The following is a 17,024-nucleotide window of genomic DNA, read 5'->3' as shown; positions in this document are numbered from 1 at the left end:
CCTGAGAACTTCCCTGCTTTAAGCACACTTTCACACCTACAGTATGTACCTCTAGTTGTACTGCAGCGCTTGCTGAACATAAATCAGGAAAGAAAGGCAAAGTGTATTACAGTGAGCTTTGTACTGTCTCTTTTTTCTTTTTTAAACCAATTTGCCTCAATTAAAATAGTACATAGGCACAGCAAAACAAAGCCTTAAACTGCAAATTAAAACTGACTTCAGCTCCTGGCTTTGTCGCTGTCGTGAATGTCCAAGTCTCCTCACTGGAGTAAGCACATTGTTACTGCCTTAACACAGTGCTTTGGCTCCCCAGGCAAAATCAGGCTTCTGTAAGTAAAAATCTATTACTATTCTTTTGTTTAAAGATATTCTTCTCTTTAAAAAGCCAAATACAAATCAAAATTATTCATTGTATAGTGATTAAAATTCACTTTAAAGACGCTAGCATCCCCTCTGACTCTTGAATTACCTGCGACCTGCAACCAGATTTAATTTAAGTCCTACTTACTGCCCTCAGCCAGCTTCCTGTGACTTGAGGGCAGCTAAGCTGTATACACTAAAGTTCGTAAAACTTGGGTTTTTTTAAAAAAAAATTCATCAGACCATCAAGCCAGCCACTCTTGCCACTTCTGGAAGTTATTCCCCTTTCTCTGCCCCCACCCACAGTCACAGAAGTTGATATGGACAAAACCAGAATGAAGGCAGAGGTAAAAATAGGAATTTTAATTCAGAGCATTTAGTGTATTTACAATAGAAAGTTCCTCTGTGGTCAAGGGATGAGACTAAAGAAAAACATCCACGTTACAAATGTGTGGACAACCTGCACCTGATGCAGGCTAATTGATTTTTGCTACTTCTGCTTCACCCAGGGTAACACCTGTGAGAAAGTGATGGAGAGAACCTGGAGATAGTACTGAATGGCTCTCACACTCAAGTAGCAGTCACAGAATGCAGTCCAGGTAGTAGTGTGAAGTTATTCAACAGTTGCTAAGATACACATATATATGTGTATTTTTATATATATGTACACATACACAGTCCCATTTGCAATCAGATCAGATTCAGCAAATCGTTTAGAGATAGATAAGCAAGTAGACACAAGCCTCCTGACCTGTGTGCAAGCACAGGTCTGCAGAGGCACTCACACTACCAGGTACACAGGTACCTTCTCACCGAGCTGCACGCACGCATTCCTTCCCACTCTGCACTTGGACAGACACGCAGGCAGGTGTTTTGTTAATGCTATCTTACATGGTTTCTAGTTACAGGGAAAAAAAAAGTTTGAGAAAAAAAGCACCAACCCTCTCATCTGACTCACTGGCCTGGAATCCTTATTCCTCTTGAACTTGAGGGAAATGGGGGTGTGGAAAGAGTAACATCCTCCCGTTGTTTCTCATGAGCCACCACTTCTGGATCGCTTAATTCTTTTGCCACAGCGAAACTAGCCGATACCAAAAGGGGGCAATCTTCCCCCGCTCGCAGCAGGAGGCACATCCTCCCACCACTTCCCTTGAGTCAGGTTTAGCAATCACAGGGCTGCAATGTGAGCCAGTTCAACTGTCTGATCTTGCAGAAAAACAGATCTGCAAAAAGTCAGCGAGTACTTTACCACCCAAACAGCCAGCTTAACCAAGTCATCCTAGAAGTTTACCCAGCACATGGTGGGTGGAGCATCTGTTTCAGCAACAATTTGTCCATCAAGCAGCTGATCAAGTCACTCTGAGCTCCCGTTTCCATCTTGGTCTGAGTTCACACCTCACTTTATGAGATGCTTTCCCACCTTGGGAAAGGAGTTGTTGCAGAAGTCTGTCTTGGCTTAAAGGTGTTGAGTTACATGGTGGCTGAGAAGCAAGCCTCAGCCTTCCTCCAGCATGATCTGCTGCCACCTCCAACAAACCCAGCTAAGGAGTGTTAGAAAGATTGGGAGATACGGGAAAAGGAAGACAGAAAAGGGAGTTATGATCCTCTCTCTTAACAGGGCAACCAAAGCAGAACAGATTAAAGATGGCTGTGGAGGCTGCAAGGCTGAGGAGAGTTCTGGTTTAGCAAAGCCTCTTGAACAGCTTCACTGCAGCCACTCAGCTCCATGTGGTTAAGAACACAGCTGATGCGCTCCACAGTTGCAGCATGGCCCATCTGCAGTTTCCACAGTCTAAGCATTTCATACTGGGCATCTCGTAAACGTCGATGTTCCATCTCAATTCGCTCTAGATCACAGTCACTCAGACCCAGACGCCTCACAAACTCTTTCCACCGAGATGGTGGTACGTGATCGACTACAGTGTAGAGAATAGCAGGGTCTGTGAAAAGAGAAGAAAAAGTGTGAAAACCAGAGTTCTGCAGCCTCAAGGAAAATGCAAATAATCCAAGGCTGGATGGTGCCTTGGGATCAGGTATTACCCCTCCTGTGTAGGTCTTCTATTAAGCAGTCACACAGACTTGTGTGATGTCCAGACTTGCCCTTACCCCTCAAAAAGCAACAGGGATGCTTCCATACGCTCTTGTGTAAGGTTATGAGCAGAGCTGGGCATGCATGCTTAGGGCCTTGCTGCCACACTCCTGCAAAAAGGATGCCTTGGGTCACCATCCCAGAGGCACCAAGACTGACAGCATGTTGCCACATATGACAATCTATTTTGCTACTAGGGAAAAGGGAGAACAGAAAAGTCTTGCACAGGTGTTTAGCATATACAGCCTGGCAGGCTCTGGGCATGCTTCTCGCTTTGTACTGTGCCATGCATGAAGTATACACACAGGTCGTGCACACCAGGTAAGGGCTGTTCAACATCCTCCTAGCTGCATCTGCATAATCAGGTTCTTGTTTGCCAGGGGAAAGAGGGAAGGATGGGGGGAGTTTCACTTACTGCCTGGAAGCTGCGTCTTCCTGGCAGGTCTGACACAGTCTGGTAATTCATGGGAACTCTGCAGCAGAGGCGCAGGTGGTGGTGTTGCATTCACCAGCAATTCTGTTTCCTTCTGGGACTCAGAAACAAGGATGGAGACTTCACTTCTTTTTACCTCAGCCTGAAAGACACATTTTCTTAGTCCAGAATCACCCACAGCAGCACAATACACCCGTCTCCTGCAAAGAACCTCTAGCTTTATATAGTAAAATTTATCCAAGCTAGGTGGGGAGCAACTGCTGAGGTTTTAATTCTTCCTATATGCCTTGTTGGAGCAGAAGGCACCAAACATCTCTTTCCAGCAGAACCCAGGAAGTTTAACTCCTTTTTGGCATCAAAACACAGAAGTCTGGAAAAAAGTATTTCTTTACAAAATCAGGTAAGGCTGGGACCGGAAATCACCACCATTCTAGAAGCTCAACATGCCACCTTTCCCACCAGCCTTCTCTGTAAGGCTGTGGAAACCTCATCTCAGCTACTGTTTGGGCCCTCTTAATTGCAGTACAACACTGGACACAAAAACACACTGTGAAGCAGCACTGAGAGGCTTGTGGGGTCAAGATCTGAAGTAAAATGAGCTAAATCCTCCAAGTCTGGTGTATATAGAGAAAAAGGAATTAAGTACCAGCTAGCTGAAAAAAAAATGCATCCAGAAAGAAAAAAAAAGCAAAAAGCCAGGAGTTTGAGCAGCATCCTGTAGAAGAGGGCATGTAAAATGTTAATGACTCCACCCTCTACAGGAAAAGACTTCTGAATTAAACAGCCCTATTACTCAGCTCATTTGAAAATACAAGGGCTGAAAACAGCCCACAGGGAAAAATGTTACTCTGGATCCCAGACTAACACAGTTGAAAGCAGAAGGAAAAGTTCTTATACTCATCATCTTGCTCACCTCAGATACTGGCTCTTTGGTTGTCTGCGGCAAAGAAACTTTAAAGGAAAAAAAGAGAAAAGAAAGCAGGAATTATTTTCACTTCCTCTCATCCCAGAGAAAACGGCAAAGCAGCTATGCAAAATCCTGCCCTCAAAAAGGGCACATGCAGATCCCCCAGCAATGAGCTCACATGCCCTCTCAGTCACAGCTATGGGCATGGATGCAGAGTTGTAAGAACTGCACCAATAAGCTCTGCTGTCAAGTTCCTGTGTTCCTCTGGCCTTGCAACAAAGCAGAGAAACGGGATCCCCCTCTTTCCCCTCACACGTGTGCACATACACATCACACAGAGAGCGATGTCTATCCCAATTCATATCACTGCATTTGCGGCTGTACTCACCACAGGAGTAGAAAGACGACGCTATCCCATTTTCCTGGACCAGCTTCACTACTTTATTTACAATGTAGAGGACAGAGATAACTCCAAATATTGCAACAATGATGCCAAGGACAAGGCTCACATCTGGACAAAAGGAAGAGGGCAAATGAGTGAGTGACTGAGAAAGAAGGTGGTAGGTGCTAGAGGAAGAACAGCAAGTGAAGACATGCAAACTGCAGAAAAAGAATAGCGGTTTGAGAGAGTGGAGAAAGTAACACTTTACAAAAGGCACTAACAGAACAAAAGCCCACACTGAAAAGATTTCACTGCCCCTCAGTTCCCGCAGTACTCACTCAGCCCAGATGAAGTCGGTGAGGTAGTCACTGGGCTATGACACTGCAAGCATTCTTCTCCAATGCAGCTGAAAGAGCAAATCAGAGGTGAGCGACTGTGAAATGAAACGGCAGCCATTTGTAACAATCCTGAGTAACAGACAAGTTAAGATGAGCCTGCAAAGCAAAGCAATGCAGTGTGGCCTGTGACTGGGATTTTAGTAGGCTGATGCCTACATTCAGAAGACTGGGGGTGGCAGAGGGGAAGACCTGATTGCGCCAGAAAGGCAGAATGTTGTAAAGAGCCTTGAGGAAAATTTCCTCCCCCTGTGAGGCTTGTGTCTGCTGTCTCTCCTACTCAGTGGAGGAGCAGACAGAGAAAAAAATAAACCTCACCTGTTGCAAGGCTTGCAAACATTACTAAGTGTCAAGAAGAATCGAGGCTTACACCTGCAAATTGTGTCTTTGTTCTTTGAACCTGTAGAGAAAAGAAGAAACCATTGCTGTATTCTGGACAGAGAAAAAAACAAAAGGACAGAAATCCACTCCAAGACGGGTGGGAGACTATCCCTCTTTGAGCCTTCAGAACTGCTACTGAAAAAGATAGAGGATTAGGTCTATGTTTGAGGACAGAGCTGGGGGAAGGAGAAAAAGAAAAATAACAGTTCCACTGTCCTGATAGGTCAGGGACCTCTGTAGAGGCTTGGAAAGGGTCTAAAATTACAGTGCAGCTGAAATTGGTCTAACAGATAATGACCGTTCCAGCACAAAAGCAGGGAAAGTCACTCAAGTTCAAGTGTGACAGGAAGGGGAAATCACATTAGTCAGGCAAAAATAAGGGAGAAGTGGTCCCTGAGCAGCTGGGACTGGTGAGGAAGTCAGTTCATGGCAGGGAGAAATCACTTCAACCCATGGGACACATATCCACTCTTGTGATCTGCTATGCTGCGAGTGCAAGGGATAAGAAAGGAAAGAGCTATTGCTTCTAAGCAAGTCACAGTATGGAGACCAAGTAAAATAGGTGTGGGGAGGAGCAGACAAGAATAGCAATAGAAAGACATTAAGGTGCATGAGGGGGAGGGAAAAAGGTACCAGAACAAGCAGCATGCGTTCTGTGGCAAGAGAGGGACAGGACTAAAACTGTTCTACATCAGCCAAGAGGGAAGAAAACTGCTGAAGGGCAGCATACGATGATGACCCTGGAGGATAAACACAAGCATGGAAACTGTGACAAGATAGATTACTGAGCACCAGAGGGAACACATTCACCAGAGAGACAGCAAACCTCACGCTAGGCAGGGTAAGAGATGGGAAAGGGATCACAAGCAGCAGAATTTGCAAAGAAGGGATAGCTTCAGGACAAGGTAAGCAGCATTTACGGGACACGAACAGAATTAGACTGCAGCACAAAGTGGAGGGCAGCAAGCAGTATTTCATTAAGATCTCTGATTCTTGACTGGAGATGAGGCAGCTTGGGACAGCTGACACAGGTACTTCTCTCAGATGCCTGCACCATCCCCAGATCATGCCCAATGCCACTGGGTACAGTTCAGCATTACCTGAGAAGCTCTTTACTTTAAAACACTGCACAGTACACTGTGGTGTTCAGCAACCGACTGGCAAGCGGTTCAGCTGAGCACTGGAACCAACAGTATTTTCAGCCATTGTACTCAAAGTGCTTCCAGGAGCTGGTGAGGGAAACGCAATGAGCATCAGAAGACAAAAAAGGAAGGCGAGGGGGAAGTCTGCTCTAGAACATAAAGACCTTGTACGTGCAAGGCAGATGTACCAAATCAAGTAGAAAGTATCTCCTCACAACAGCCAAAACCCAAGAAACCATTCAAGAACAAAAGGAAGGAAAAACCCATGATAGAAAATAGGGATTGATGCCAAGGCAGGCAAAAAATGGGAAAAGGGCACAGACAAAAGCAACAGTTGTTCCAAAACTACAATCACTTCAGGTCAAGGTGCTACAGTATCAGCAAGTGAACAGAGGACTGTTAACGACTACCCTAGTACAGTATGTCCATACTGGAGCCATATCCATGCCATACTCACAGTTGGCAATAATGCCATTGACACACAAGCTGCAGTTCCTACACTGGAAGAGATCAGATGGGCCAATCTGATACTGATTCTTCCGACAGCCGCATACAGTATCTTGCTTTGGGGTGCAGGGGGTCTCTACTATCTGCTGGAATTCTGAGGAAGGAAAGAAGAAATGATTATTCCAACCTCTTCCTTCACCTTCAACTGAAAGAGCACTGTTACGACGACAGGTATTATTATCCCCTAACCTTCCAGAAAAAGGCCAAAAAGGGTGCAAACTGTGTATCAGACTGTAGTAATTTGCTAACTGTTATTCCTGCTGTTCCCAATCCCTTCCCATACACTGTCCTTTTGCCCATTCAATTGTACTTTTCCCAGCTTCCTCACTCACCTTGCCATCCCCTCCAACCTCCCACCCGCCACTACCACCCATTTCCCTCAGGTTCTGTAGATAACTCACCTGTACGGCAATGTGTGCACTGGAAGCATTTAGACATGGTGTTATCAACAGCTGTGAATGTGCCATTAGCACACGGAAGACAGACAGGTGCCTGGTCAGGCCGATCACAGTCTTTCGCCTTGTAGGTACCTGCAAGAAAATCATTCAACAGAGCTCTGACAGGAAGGCAAACACATTGTCTTAGGGAGGATAGGAGTCACTGATTCCTCAAGAGAAACTCTGGAGCTGATGATGTAAGGACCGAGTATGCTTGCTGTCAACAGCATGAAGGACACAGAGTCCAAAAGAAAAGACAAGGAATGAGAATTTATCTGGGTAGGGATAAGTACCAAGGAAAGGGAGCACTGATGTAGCTGGCAGGACAGAGACAGTTTGAGAGCACAGGACAGTGAAACACCTCTAAGGTGAAGGTATATTACTATACTTATTTTACGTACCTGCATGGCACCTCATGCAGCAGTGGGTCTCTCTGGGATGTAGGTACTGTCCCAGTTGACACTGCACCTGCCTCTTTTCTCTCCTCAAAGGGTTAGAGGGGTCTCTTCCATCCAAAGCTACCCGATGGACTTGCAGTGTATATGGCACTGGAGCAATTTCTACAGATTCCTTTGTCAACACACAGACAAATGTTAGGATAACCTGTAAATACAGAGGGAAAGAAAGAGGGAGAGAAACAAGGTCAGAAAACATCATATCCTCTTGCAGACTGCAGAGCTGACTTCAGCACTTACAATGAAATCTTGCTATAACAGCGAGTTCAATTGACTTAACCAATTCTGTCATCAGAACCCTCCACTGACAAGTGTGTGGGGAAATTATTTACCAAAAAAACCCCGAACAACCCATGCCTGTCATCTGTGTTATTAATAAATGCAACATAATGGTCTCTATGACAAATTAATTGTATATAAAGAAAATACTTTTTGTGATGTGTAATTTGTAGATGAAATGCCTTGAAAATCCTGCAACTTGCAAGAAAGTTTCTCAAGAGCAAGGGAATGTTTTTATTAAGGAAGGAAGGCAGACTGCCCATCCAGCAACAGATCCAGAAAGAAGGAAGTATCCAGTACTTGCAGTTCTATCAAATAAATAAACCAGATGTGAAGTCTGGAATAAGGCAGCAGAGGGGGATCTCACTGCATGCAAAGTACAGAAAACATTCCAAAACTCCTCCAGAGCAAGCCAGCCCTAGAACCGTGGGAAAGTTAGGTTTTCAACTTCTCTCCCTGTCAAACATACATTCTTCCTCTTAAACTGCAGCTGTTAACACTCAGTCTGAACAGTCTGCCACAGAAATGCGGTGGGTTTTTTCTAATTCCTTTAAGATTTACTTGCTGGTTTTTCATTTTGAAGAGGACTTATCAAGAATGTTAACAGAAATATTAAAATTGGCGTGACTGCAGTATGACTGTAAGACAGCATGAGTGTGTGTACACACACATGCGGGAAGGAACAGCAGAGCAAAGGGTTAAAAGAACAGCCTATGCCAACAATGAAAGACACCATTCCCTGGACATTGTTTTCAGGACATTATTCCCAACAGTGAAATTGAGAAATGTGCTGTTTATGACATGGCCAAAAGGTCTACACTGTGGTAAGACCACAGCATAGATGACTCATCAGCAAAAGACCAGGAGGACAGTAATGAGATTGCACCATATCACAAACACAATTCCTTTGCCTGTTGGCCCAACAGAAAAACAGACCTTAGGCATGTATTTCAAGCATGTGTTCAGGCAAGGAAAAAAAACCACCATAAAAACCCAAAAAGGTTAAAGAAAAAACAAAACCGGGAAACAACTTGGCCCAAAATTTATGGAACGTCAAGTCAGCAAGTTTCCATGGAGCAAACCCAGCTGATTACTCCCAAAGGGTTTGATGGACTTGTCCAAAAACTAGTTTGTGGTGCCATGAAGAACGCCAGAAGCACGATGAAGACTTGACAGCCAGCATGCCTCATCATCTGCACTGCACACAAGTGATCCTGGCCACACCATCTGGACATACACATGTTGGTGCTCCCAAGTATGTCGTGAGGAGTGCGTGCCAATGCAGTCTATGCATCAGATCATGTGAATGCCTGAAAATCAACTTTTTTGCGTGTGTGTGTGCATGCAAATAAATACCACCCCACCCCGTCCATACAACCTCACACTTTTACTGCACCAACTTCCCTATGTTGTAATGTTTTCCCAGCTTGCCTTTTTTAAAGTGGCAAGATGCTTAACTACATGGGCACAGCTTTAGAGTTCTGCTTCTTTTTGCTTTTTCAGCTAGGAGACTTGTAGCAAAAGCAAAGTAAACCAGTAAGGGTAAACCACAATGCTGATACCAATTTTGTGGTTGCAAGCTTAGGAAAAGATACACAAAATAAGATGGCTATGACAGCCCCACACTGTCCTGTTTCTCTCTTAAAAAGCCTTGGGGAGAAAAGGTACATACATGAAAGCAACTTAAAACCTCAGGAAGGATAGGACTTTGCAACTCTGACAAAGCAAAAACCCCATTTTTCAGACAGCACTGTCAAAGACATATGCAATAGACCAGATGAACAGGGGGAACAAAAAAGGAAAAAAAAAAAAAAACAAACCACATATTTAAATAGCTATCATTTGAGACTTCATTAGCTGACCACAGGATAAATGCAAGCACTCCAACAACTCAGTAAGAAATAAAACTTGTTTTCAGCAGCTGACAGTCTTAAAAGATTGACCACTTGCAGGAAAACAACAGATAATTCACACAAATGGTCTGACAGCCAAAATAAAACAATCCTGATTCTCTAGGCAATGATTAATCCCCAGATATAAGAATCTATACAATCGACTCGTAAGACAGATAAGTCAGCAACAGAAACAACAGAGGAAAGCTCCAAAGATCAAGCTAAAAATACATAGAAAATTAGTCAGATACACCTTCAAAACCCAAAGAAAACAGGAAAGGTATTTTCAGTTTTATCAGATTGAACAAAAGTGTGTCTGCAAGTGTAATCAAACCAGAATTAACACATTATTACTGATCAAAATCTGAGGAACAAAGAGTCACAGACCACAAGTGATTCACGAACCAGTGACTCGGCCTTCCAGAAAAATCATTCACATGGCAAAAAACCTAAAACCAAGCAAAAAACCACACACCATCACCTTAAGCAGCTCCCCAAGCCCTTCAGCAGTATACAGATTTTTACCAACGACAGACTTCATAAAATTCAGGAAATATGTGAAATTAGAATAGAATGGCCTGTTCCAGCTGGGAGGGACCTCAGCGGCCACCCAGCCCCACGGCCTGGCCACTGCAGGGCTGACCACACGCTGCAGGTGGTGGTAAGGGCTCTGACCAAAGGCCTCACCCCCCGCCAGGCTCGGGGCAGCCACCACCTCTCTCGGAAGCCTGTCCCAGCGCCTGGCCACCTCTGGGTGACGAAAGGCTTCCTCGTGTCCAGTCTCAGCTCTGAACCGCTCCCGCGTGTCCCGTCGCTGGACCCCAGGGAGAAGAGCTCAGCACCTCCCTCTCCACCTCCCCTCCCCAGGGAGCTGCAGAGCGCCATGGGGTCGCCCCTCAGCCCCCTTCGCTCCAAACCAGACAGGCCCCAAGTCCCCAGCCGCTCCTCACAGGACACGAGCCCTGCGGCCCTTTCACCAGCTTTGGTCCCTCCTCTGGGCACCTTCGAGGACCTTCCCGTCCTTCTGAAACGGCGGGGCCCAGACCTGCCCCCGGCGCTCAGGGCGAGGCCGCGCCGAGGCTGGGCACAGCGGGGTGACCGGCTCCCTTGCCCGGCCGGTGATGCTGCGTGTGATGCACCCCCGGGTGCGGGTTGCCCGTGGCTGCCAGGGCACACTGCTGACCGATCCTGAGCCTGCTGCCCACCAGCACCCCGGAGCCCCTGCTGCAGGGCTGCTCTGCAGCCACTCCCCTCCCAGTTCACACTTGTGCCCGGTGCTGCTCCATCCCAAGTGCAGAATCCGCCACTGGGACTTGCTGGATTTCATCCCATCGGCCACAGCCCAAGGCTCCAATCTACCCAGATCCCTCTGCAAGGCCTCTTGTCCCTCAGGAGAGTCAACAGCACCTCCCAGTTCGGTACCATCAGCAAACTGGTGCGGTCAGCTCCTGCCCCCAGATCACTGATAAACACACTGACCAGAACCGGCCGTAGCACTGAGCCCTGAGGGGCACCGCTGGCCACCAGGCGCCAGCCAGACGTAGCCCCATTTACCAAACCCTGAAGCCTCAAGTCACTGATCGCTGCTCACCAAGGCAGTTTAAAGGTCTTCTACAACTGAAATAAGGTGACTTTCCATTGTTACATTTATAACATGCTCTGATTCCACTTGCCAGGAGAAAGAACAAGCATCCACTAACCAATACTGCATAGAGAAGTGGACAGCGTGCATTACCTAAGCCAAATGATAATTGAAACCACCAAACCACATCATGCACACCGGTGTTTCACGTTTTTAGTGAGCGGGGACTGCCCAGGAAAAAAAAAAAAGTCAGCAGAAACTCTAGGTTTTATTTCTGAAACTGCTGCAGAAATAAACAAAACACAGCAGATAAAAACCAGAATGCTGCTTCCTTAAATGATTCCACCCCTCCTGGTGACAGCTATATGCCCCACACATTCTCCTTGGATATGAAGCAGCCCCAGGTCCTTCTTATGTCTCATGTCAGCAACTTACTGCCAGATAGCTACAGTGGGGAAAAAAGCGCTACACAAGCCCCCAAAGCAGGTACAGTGACACACAGGTATGACAGTATGACAGAGAAGAGGACAGAGAGGGTTTTGTTGGGAGCAAGACTCCCTCTTTCTACCCCTCTGGTAGAAAGCCAGTGGATGCCTAGAGGTGTCCCGAGAGGACCAAGGCCAGTCACAGCAAGCAAACTAAGTGGGAAGAGGAGGGGGGGGATTAGCCAGGTGAGAAATTACTCCTGCACACACACAGCACCTTGACACCCCACGCCTGTTCATGTGAACTAACAGGAAGGCAATACTTGCTAGAGCAGATGCTCGGGTATTAGTATTCCAAACAATTCACAAAGTATTGCCCATCACTAAGCTAATTTGTAGAATAGTTCCAAATAAGTAATTTTCAGTTCAAATCTCCTTGTTACAAAAGGATAAAGCTGACATTTTCAGAATAAAACAACATTATAAATCCAGATGTGCTGTTAAAATCCGATTAGGAGGCTTACTCTTTTTTGTACACACCTGACATTAATAATTTAATAATTGTTTCCCCAACAACAATTTATTCAACTGCTTCTCTCAAAAAAAATTCAATTTTGCAAATTCCATTTTTAAACTAAAGAACTACCTGCAAATAAAAGGCATGGCAAGTCATTAGAACTTCTCAAGCATTTCTTAATAGAAACTTCCCTTTGCTTAAGAGTTCAGCATGATACACGCCAATATTCAAGTAATTTACATATTAGTCATCTGTTAGCCTTTTTGATGAGTCATAAAAATTAGCCAGCCTGGAAGTGTGGAGGAAAATAGAGATCTTATTCAGAGTAACAGGCTACCAAAGAAATCAGGGTGCAAGATTAGCCTGATGATCTTTGACTGCTTCAGCCATTTCCAAAAGCTCTTTGAGGTTTGCATTTTAAGTTTGCTACACAAAGATGCACAGGAAACCAGAACTTCTGCTTTACACATTGAGAAATGTGTATTGAAGCAACATTTACAGGAAGCTTTTCTCATTGCTCACCAAAACCTGGAAAGGTCAAAAGAAAAATACAAGAGCTATTATTATAAATAATCCTCCATTTTCTGAAGATCAGATGGAGGAATGCTGCACTTGTCTAAAATCAGGAAACTGGTAATAACTTTCATGCAATGAAGAAGGCCTTAGAAATCTTAACTTAAAAACCATAAAAAACTGATTTATCTATAAAGATAATGGACTTCACATTACAAAATGTGTACCTATCTTTATTGTACATAAAGTTAGAAGTGTTTACCTCATATCACCAGAGATAAAGAGTGGAAAAGTCAGTAGGTGACCACAACCAGCAGAAAATAACTTTTTCATTTTTCCTTAGAGGACACAGTGGTGAACAGTGTCAGAGTCCTGAGTCCACCCACAGCCCAGTGCTTTGCCTGCCTGCCTTCAGGGCTGATTCCAGAGCTGTACAGCCTGCACAGCCTTGAAGCTGAGCGCTGCCCGAGCAAGAGCTGCGGCAAGGGTCTGCGGGGCCTCCCCTTTCAATCCCGAGTGGATTTTGAGCAGAGCACGAGTCCTCAGCCCCTGCCCACGCTGTGCCACAGCCACACTCACACCCCTTGTCAGTGACTCACTAGGTGAATTTTTTAAGAGCCAGGTAATTGTCACATGCTGAGTGAGCCCTACTTATTGCAACTGACACACTCTTGTTTGTTTTAACAGAGCAATGATGCTTTGAGATGTGCTTCTCGCTGTCAAGCTCCCAAGACCACAACAGAAAGATCTGTGTTACCAAGGGTTCAAAGGAAGCAATCGGGTAGCCAGGGATGAGGACAAGATTATGGGACAGAACACAAGACATCTGCCCCAAATAAAAACAAAACACCTTTGTGACATTTAAAGAAAATGGATAAAGAGGAGCAAAATGACAAAACTGCTTTTAGCCCCAATAATACTGCTAATGCAAAAAATTGATTACTTAGTAAAAAGTAAGGGAAAGGCATCCAAACTAACAATACTGATTGCTTGTGAGAACTTAAAATTACCACATAACTGAAATTAGCGCAGACCCAGACATCAGCATGTTCCATTTAGCTAGAAGTTGACAGTCATCAAAAACAGAAATTGAAATTAGCTTAATAAGCAGATAAAAAGTTGAATGAATCAAGCTGGAGAAAGCAATCAGAAATGCAATCAAGTGCTACAGATTATCAGGAAAGGATTTGAGGGCAAAACAGTGAGCACTGTTATGTCATTATACAAATCCATAAGAACTGAACGCAGACTGCAGTTCTGGTTCCCAATCCTGAGAATATAAATTAATCCAGATATTATACAGAGAAAGGTAATAAGGACAATCAGTGGTACAGACTGGCTGTCATAAAAGGAATGATTAAAAAATACTGGTCTATAGAACAGAAAACTGAGCAGAGGGTACTATAGCGGGCCCTAAAATCATGAATGCCATGGAGAAGGTGAACTCGGATGCCTGTTCTCTGTCCCTTCCAATGCAAGAAGTAAGAAGCATCGCGTAAAACAAGTAGGAGACAGTTTCAGAACAAATACAGGGAGGCCCTTCTTTAGGCAAAGTGTGGGACTCCCTGCCAGAGTGCTGAGGGTGCCAGAAACATGTCTGGGTTCCAAAAGCAATCACCACACCCATCAGCAGAAGAAAAAAACACACTCAGGGGTCTGAAATAGAAAGACACCATTTCAACTTGAGAATTCCTATAGTTGCAGATCACTGGAAGCCAGGAAAGTATTTTTATTTCTCATTGCTCTATGCCTGCCTTGCTCCAAAACCCCTTGCAGAAGGGTTCCACTACTGGAAACGGGACAGTAGGCTCAACAGTTTTCTTACAATGCACTTGGTAGCTTGGTTTTCAATTTTTATATAATGCAGCTTCTAACTTCAAAATTGCAATTCCTCCCTTTCCTTTCAAAAGGAATCAATGCCAGAAGCACCCTTGTGGCTATTTTGTCTTTTTTCCTTCATAAAACTGAACTGCCTTTAATAAATGAAACTTTTTTTTTTTTTTGAGACAAAAACCACACTGGCCTCAGTGAAGACAGCTGCCATTTTTTCCACTGCAAAAGTTAGGAGTGCACAGGGAAAACATGGAGGACCTGGAAATGAGGCCAAGGACACGCAAAAAGAGGAAATGCATGGAACGAGCTATAGGAAGTTTTAAAGAATTAGAGGAAACCAAGAACTGGAAAACTAGAAACAGGGCACCAAGGGAGGAAGAAAGGATGCGAAAGCAAACACAGGATGGTATGAAAAGTAAATGGAAAATAGAAGGGCATGCAACAGAGTGAGAATTGTAACACTGAAAAAAAAATATCGATTTTATGGAAAAGATAAATGTGATCTGCAATGAGCGAGTACGGTGTTAGTGAGAACTTGAAATGACATGTAAATAGGAGGGGAAAAATGTCCTCAAAAAAAAAAAAGAAATCCCACTGAAGGACACTATTCCTCCAGCATATTATCTAAGTGAAGATAATACAATGAATCTGGGGAATCCAGTTATATTTTTGTATATTTTATTGCCAATAATACAAATAACATCACATATAGTATCTGAATTACTGCAAAATATGCGCACTGCTATACTAAAGTCAGCACACCTGGAAAAGCCTATTTCTAACTGGTTTGAAATCTATGCGTAAGTCAATAGTTTATGTATCCTACCTAGGTGCCGAGATGGTAAATGATCCACAGTGTCAAGGTGTAAGCGCTCCTACTCCACAGTTCCAGCTCTGCTGCCCTGCCACTGCGAGCTGGAAGTGTGTTACCTGGTTTCCAAAAGCTTCCAAGTGCAAAAAGAGATAAAACTTCTGCAGAAGGTAACTTGGGAGTTGCATACTCACAACTTTCTGACAACGAATTAACAGCTAACCCAAGGTTACGTGTCCCGCACAGCCACATGCCAGTGCCTGCAAGCAGGTGCCCAGGTATTTAGGGATAAACCGTCTGACCTTGTAACTTTTATATCAGAATTTATAACTGTGTCGTGATGCTACCACTACTGTCACTGCCTCAAAATGCCGCTGCTGATGGTGGGTGGCCACAGCAGTCAGGTTATTCATGAAACTCTCGGATTTCTTTGACAAGTAACTTTTTCACCCCCAAAATTACAACAGACAGCTTAAAAATATTGACTCAAGCAGATTTACCGGCAAAGCTAAACTTGTTTTTAAACAAATCCGTGTTGGGGCACAGGTACAGCCCACTCATCTTGGTTTAAACGCCAGCAGAGGGACAACAAAGCTCCCTTCTAACACCGGCGACGCGCCCGGCCCGGCCCCGGCCCCGCTCGGCGGCGGCAGCGCGGCCCCGCGCCTCGCCAGCTCACGGCCGCAGGAAATCCTCCGCCATTCCCGTAAACCCAGCCTCCTTTTCCCTGGCTCGGGGACAAATCCCGGAAACGGCGCCGGCGAACCCGGTGCCCGGCGGTGGGCGGGGAGGGGAGGAGGGAGCAGGGAGCCGGGAGCAGGGAGCAGGGAGCCGGCTCCGGCCCGGCCTCCCCTCAGCAGCGCCGCTGCCCGGCGGGGCACGGGATGGCGGCCCCGGCTTCCCGCCCCTCCTGCCAGCCCGGCGCCAGCCGCCCCCCACCGTGCTGCACACCTGGCCGCTCGGCGGGAGAACACGGCACCGCCAGCGCCGCCCGCCCCCGCACGGAGCTGCCGTGAGGGAAAGCGAAGCCCCCCGCGAGCAGAAGCCGCCGAGCCGGGCTGGGCCGACGGGCAGCCCCGCCGCGGCGAGGAGGCAGGGAGGGAGCCCGGCTCCGAAAGGGCGGCGGGCAGCGCAGCCCCGCAACCGGCCGCAGCTCCGCAAACGGCCCGCTGCGGGAGCGGAGCCGCCGCCGGGGCACGGGGCACGATCCCGTCCCGTCGGCAGCGGCGATGCCCCCGCCGCCACTTACCGTCCCCAGCGAGCTGCGGGGCAGCGCCGGGCCGCGCATGGCTCTGCGGCCCGCTACGTCCCCATGGCAGGGTCCCCCCGCCTTCCGTGGAAGCCGTCCCAGCCCTGCCCAGCGCCGGCCGGAGCAGCGCCGAGCCCAGCCGAGCTTCCGGCGGCAGGAAAGGGGGCGGCCCGGCGGGCGGTGGCCCGGCGGGCGGGGGGAGGGGGGGACGGGGGCGGCCCGGCGGGCGGGGGGGAGGGCGGGCGGTGGCCCGGCGGGCGGGGGGAGGGGGGGACGGGGGCGGCCCGGCGGGCGGGGGGGAGGGCGGGCGGTGGCCCGGCGGGCGGGGGGGAGGGGCCGGGGGGGGGGGGGGGGAAGGGGGCGGCCCGGCCCCGCCGCCCGGCTGCCAGCTCTCCGACCCCGCGACGGGCGAGCCGGCGGCGGGGAGCGACGGTG

At 46.9% G+C, this 17,024-nt stretch overlaps 1 protein-coding gene across 2 annotated transcripts; it reads right to left on the bottom strand.

Moving 5' to 3' along the window:
• Positions 1–708: 708 nt before the first annotated feature.
• On the bottom strand, positions 709–16,757 carry LOC102057894 (tumor necrosis factor receptor superfamily member 1A). 2 transcript variants are annotated; one of them, XM_055712148.1, is made up of 10 exons: positions 16,590–16,757; positions 7,435–7,636; positions 6,998–7,126; positions 6,547–6,690; positions 4,885–4,966; positions 4,510–4,577; positions 4,178–4,300; positions 3,796–3,833; positions 2,865–3,024; positions 709–2,300 (listed from the first exon to the last, which is right to left on the bottom strand). In XM_055712148.1, exons 1-10 carry the CDS (start codon positions 16,626–16,628, stop codon positions 1,999–2,001), a joined length of 1,287 nt encoding a protein of 428 aa, XP_055568123.1. In that variant the 5' UTR covers positions 16,629–16,757; the 3' UTR covers positions 709–1,998. The 2 variants fall into 2 exon arrangements, with proteins under 2 accessions (XP_055568123.1, XP_027672723.2); XM_027816922.2 differs by lacking the exon at positions 16,590–16,757 and having other exon boundaries at positions 7,435–7,705.
• Positions 16,758–17,024: the final 267 nt, after the last annotated feature.

The sequence above is a fragment of the Falco cherrug genome, chromosome 5 (assembly GCF_023634085.1).
Source record: "Falco cherrug isolate bFalChe1 chromosome 5, bFalChe1.pri, whole genome shotgun sequence".
NCBI lineage: Eukaryota > Metazoa > Chordata > Aves > Falconiformes > Falconidae > Falco > Falco cherrug.
Note: the sequence above shows the minus strand (reverse complement) of the source record. Positions and strands in the feature narration are given on the sequence as shown.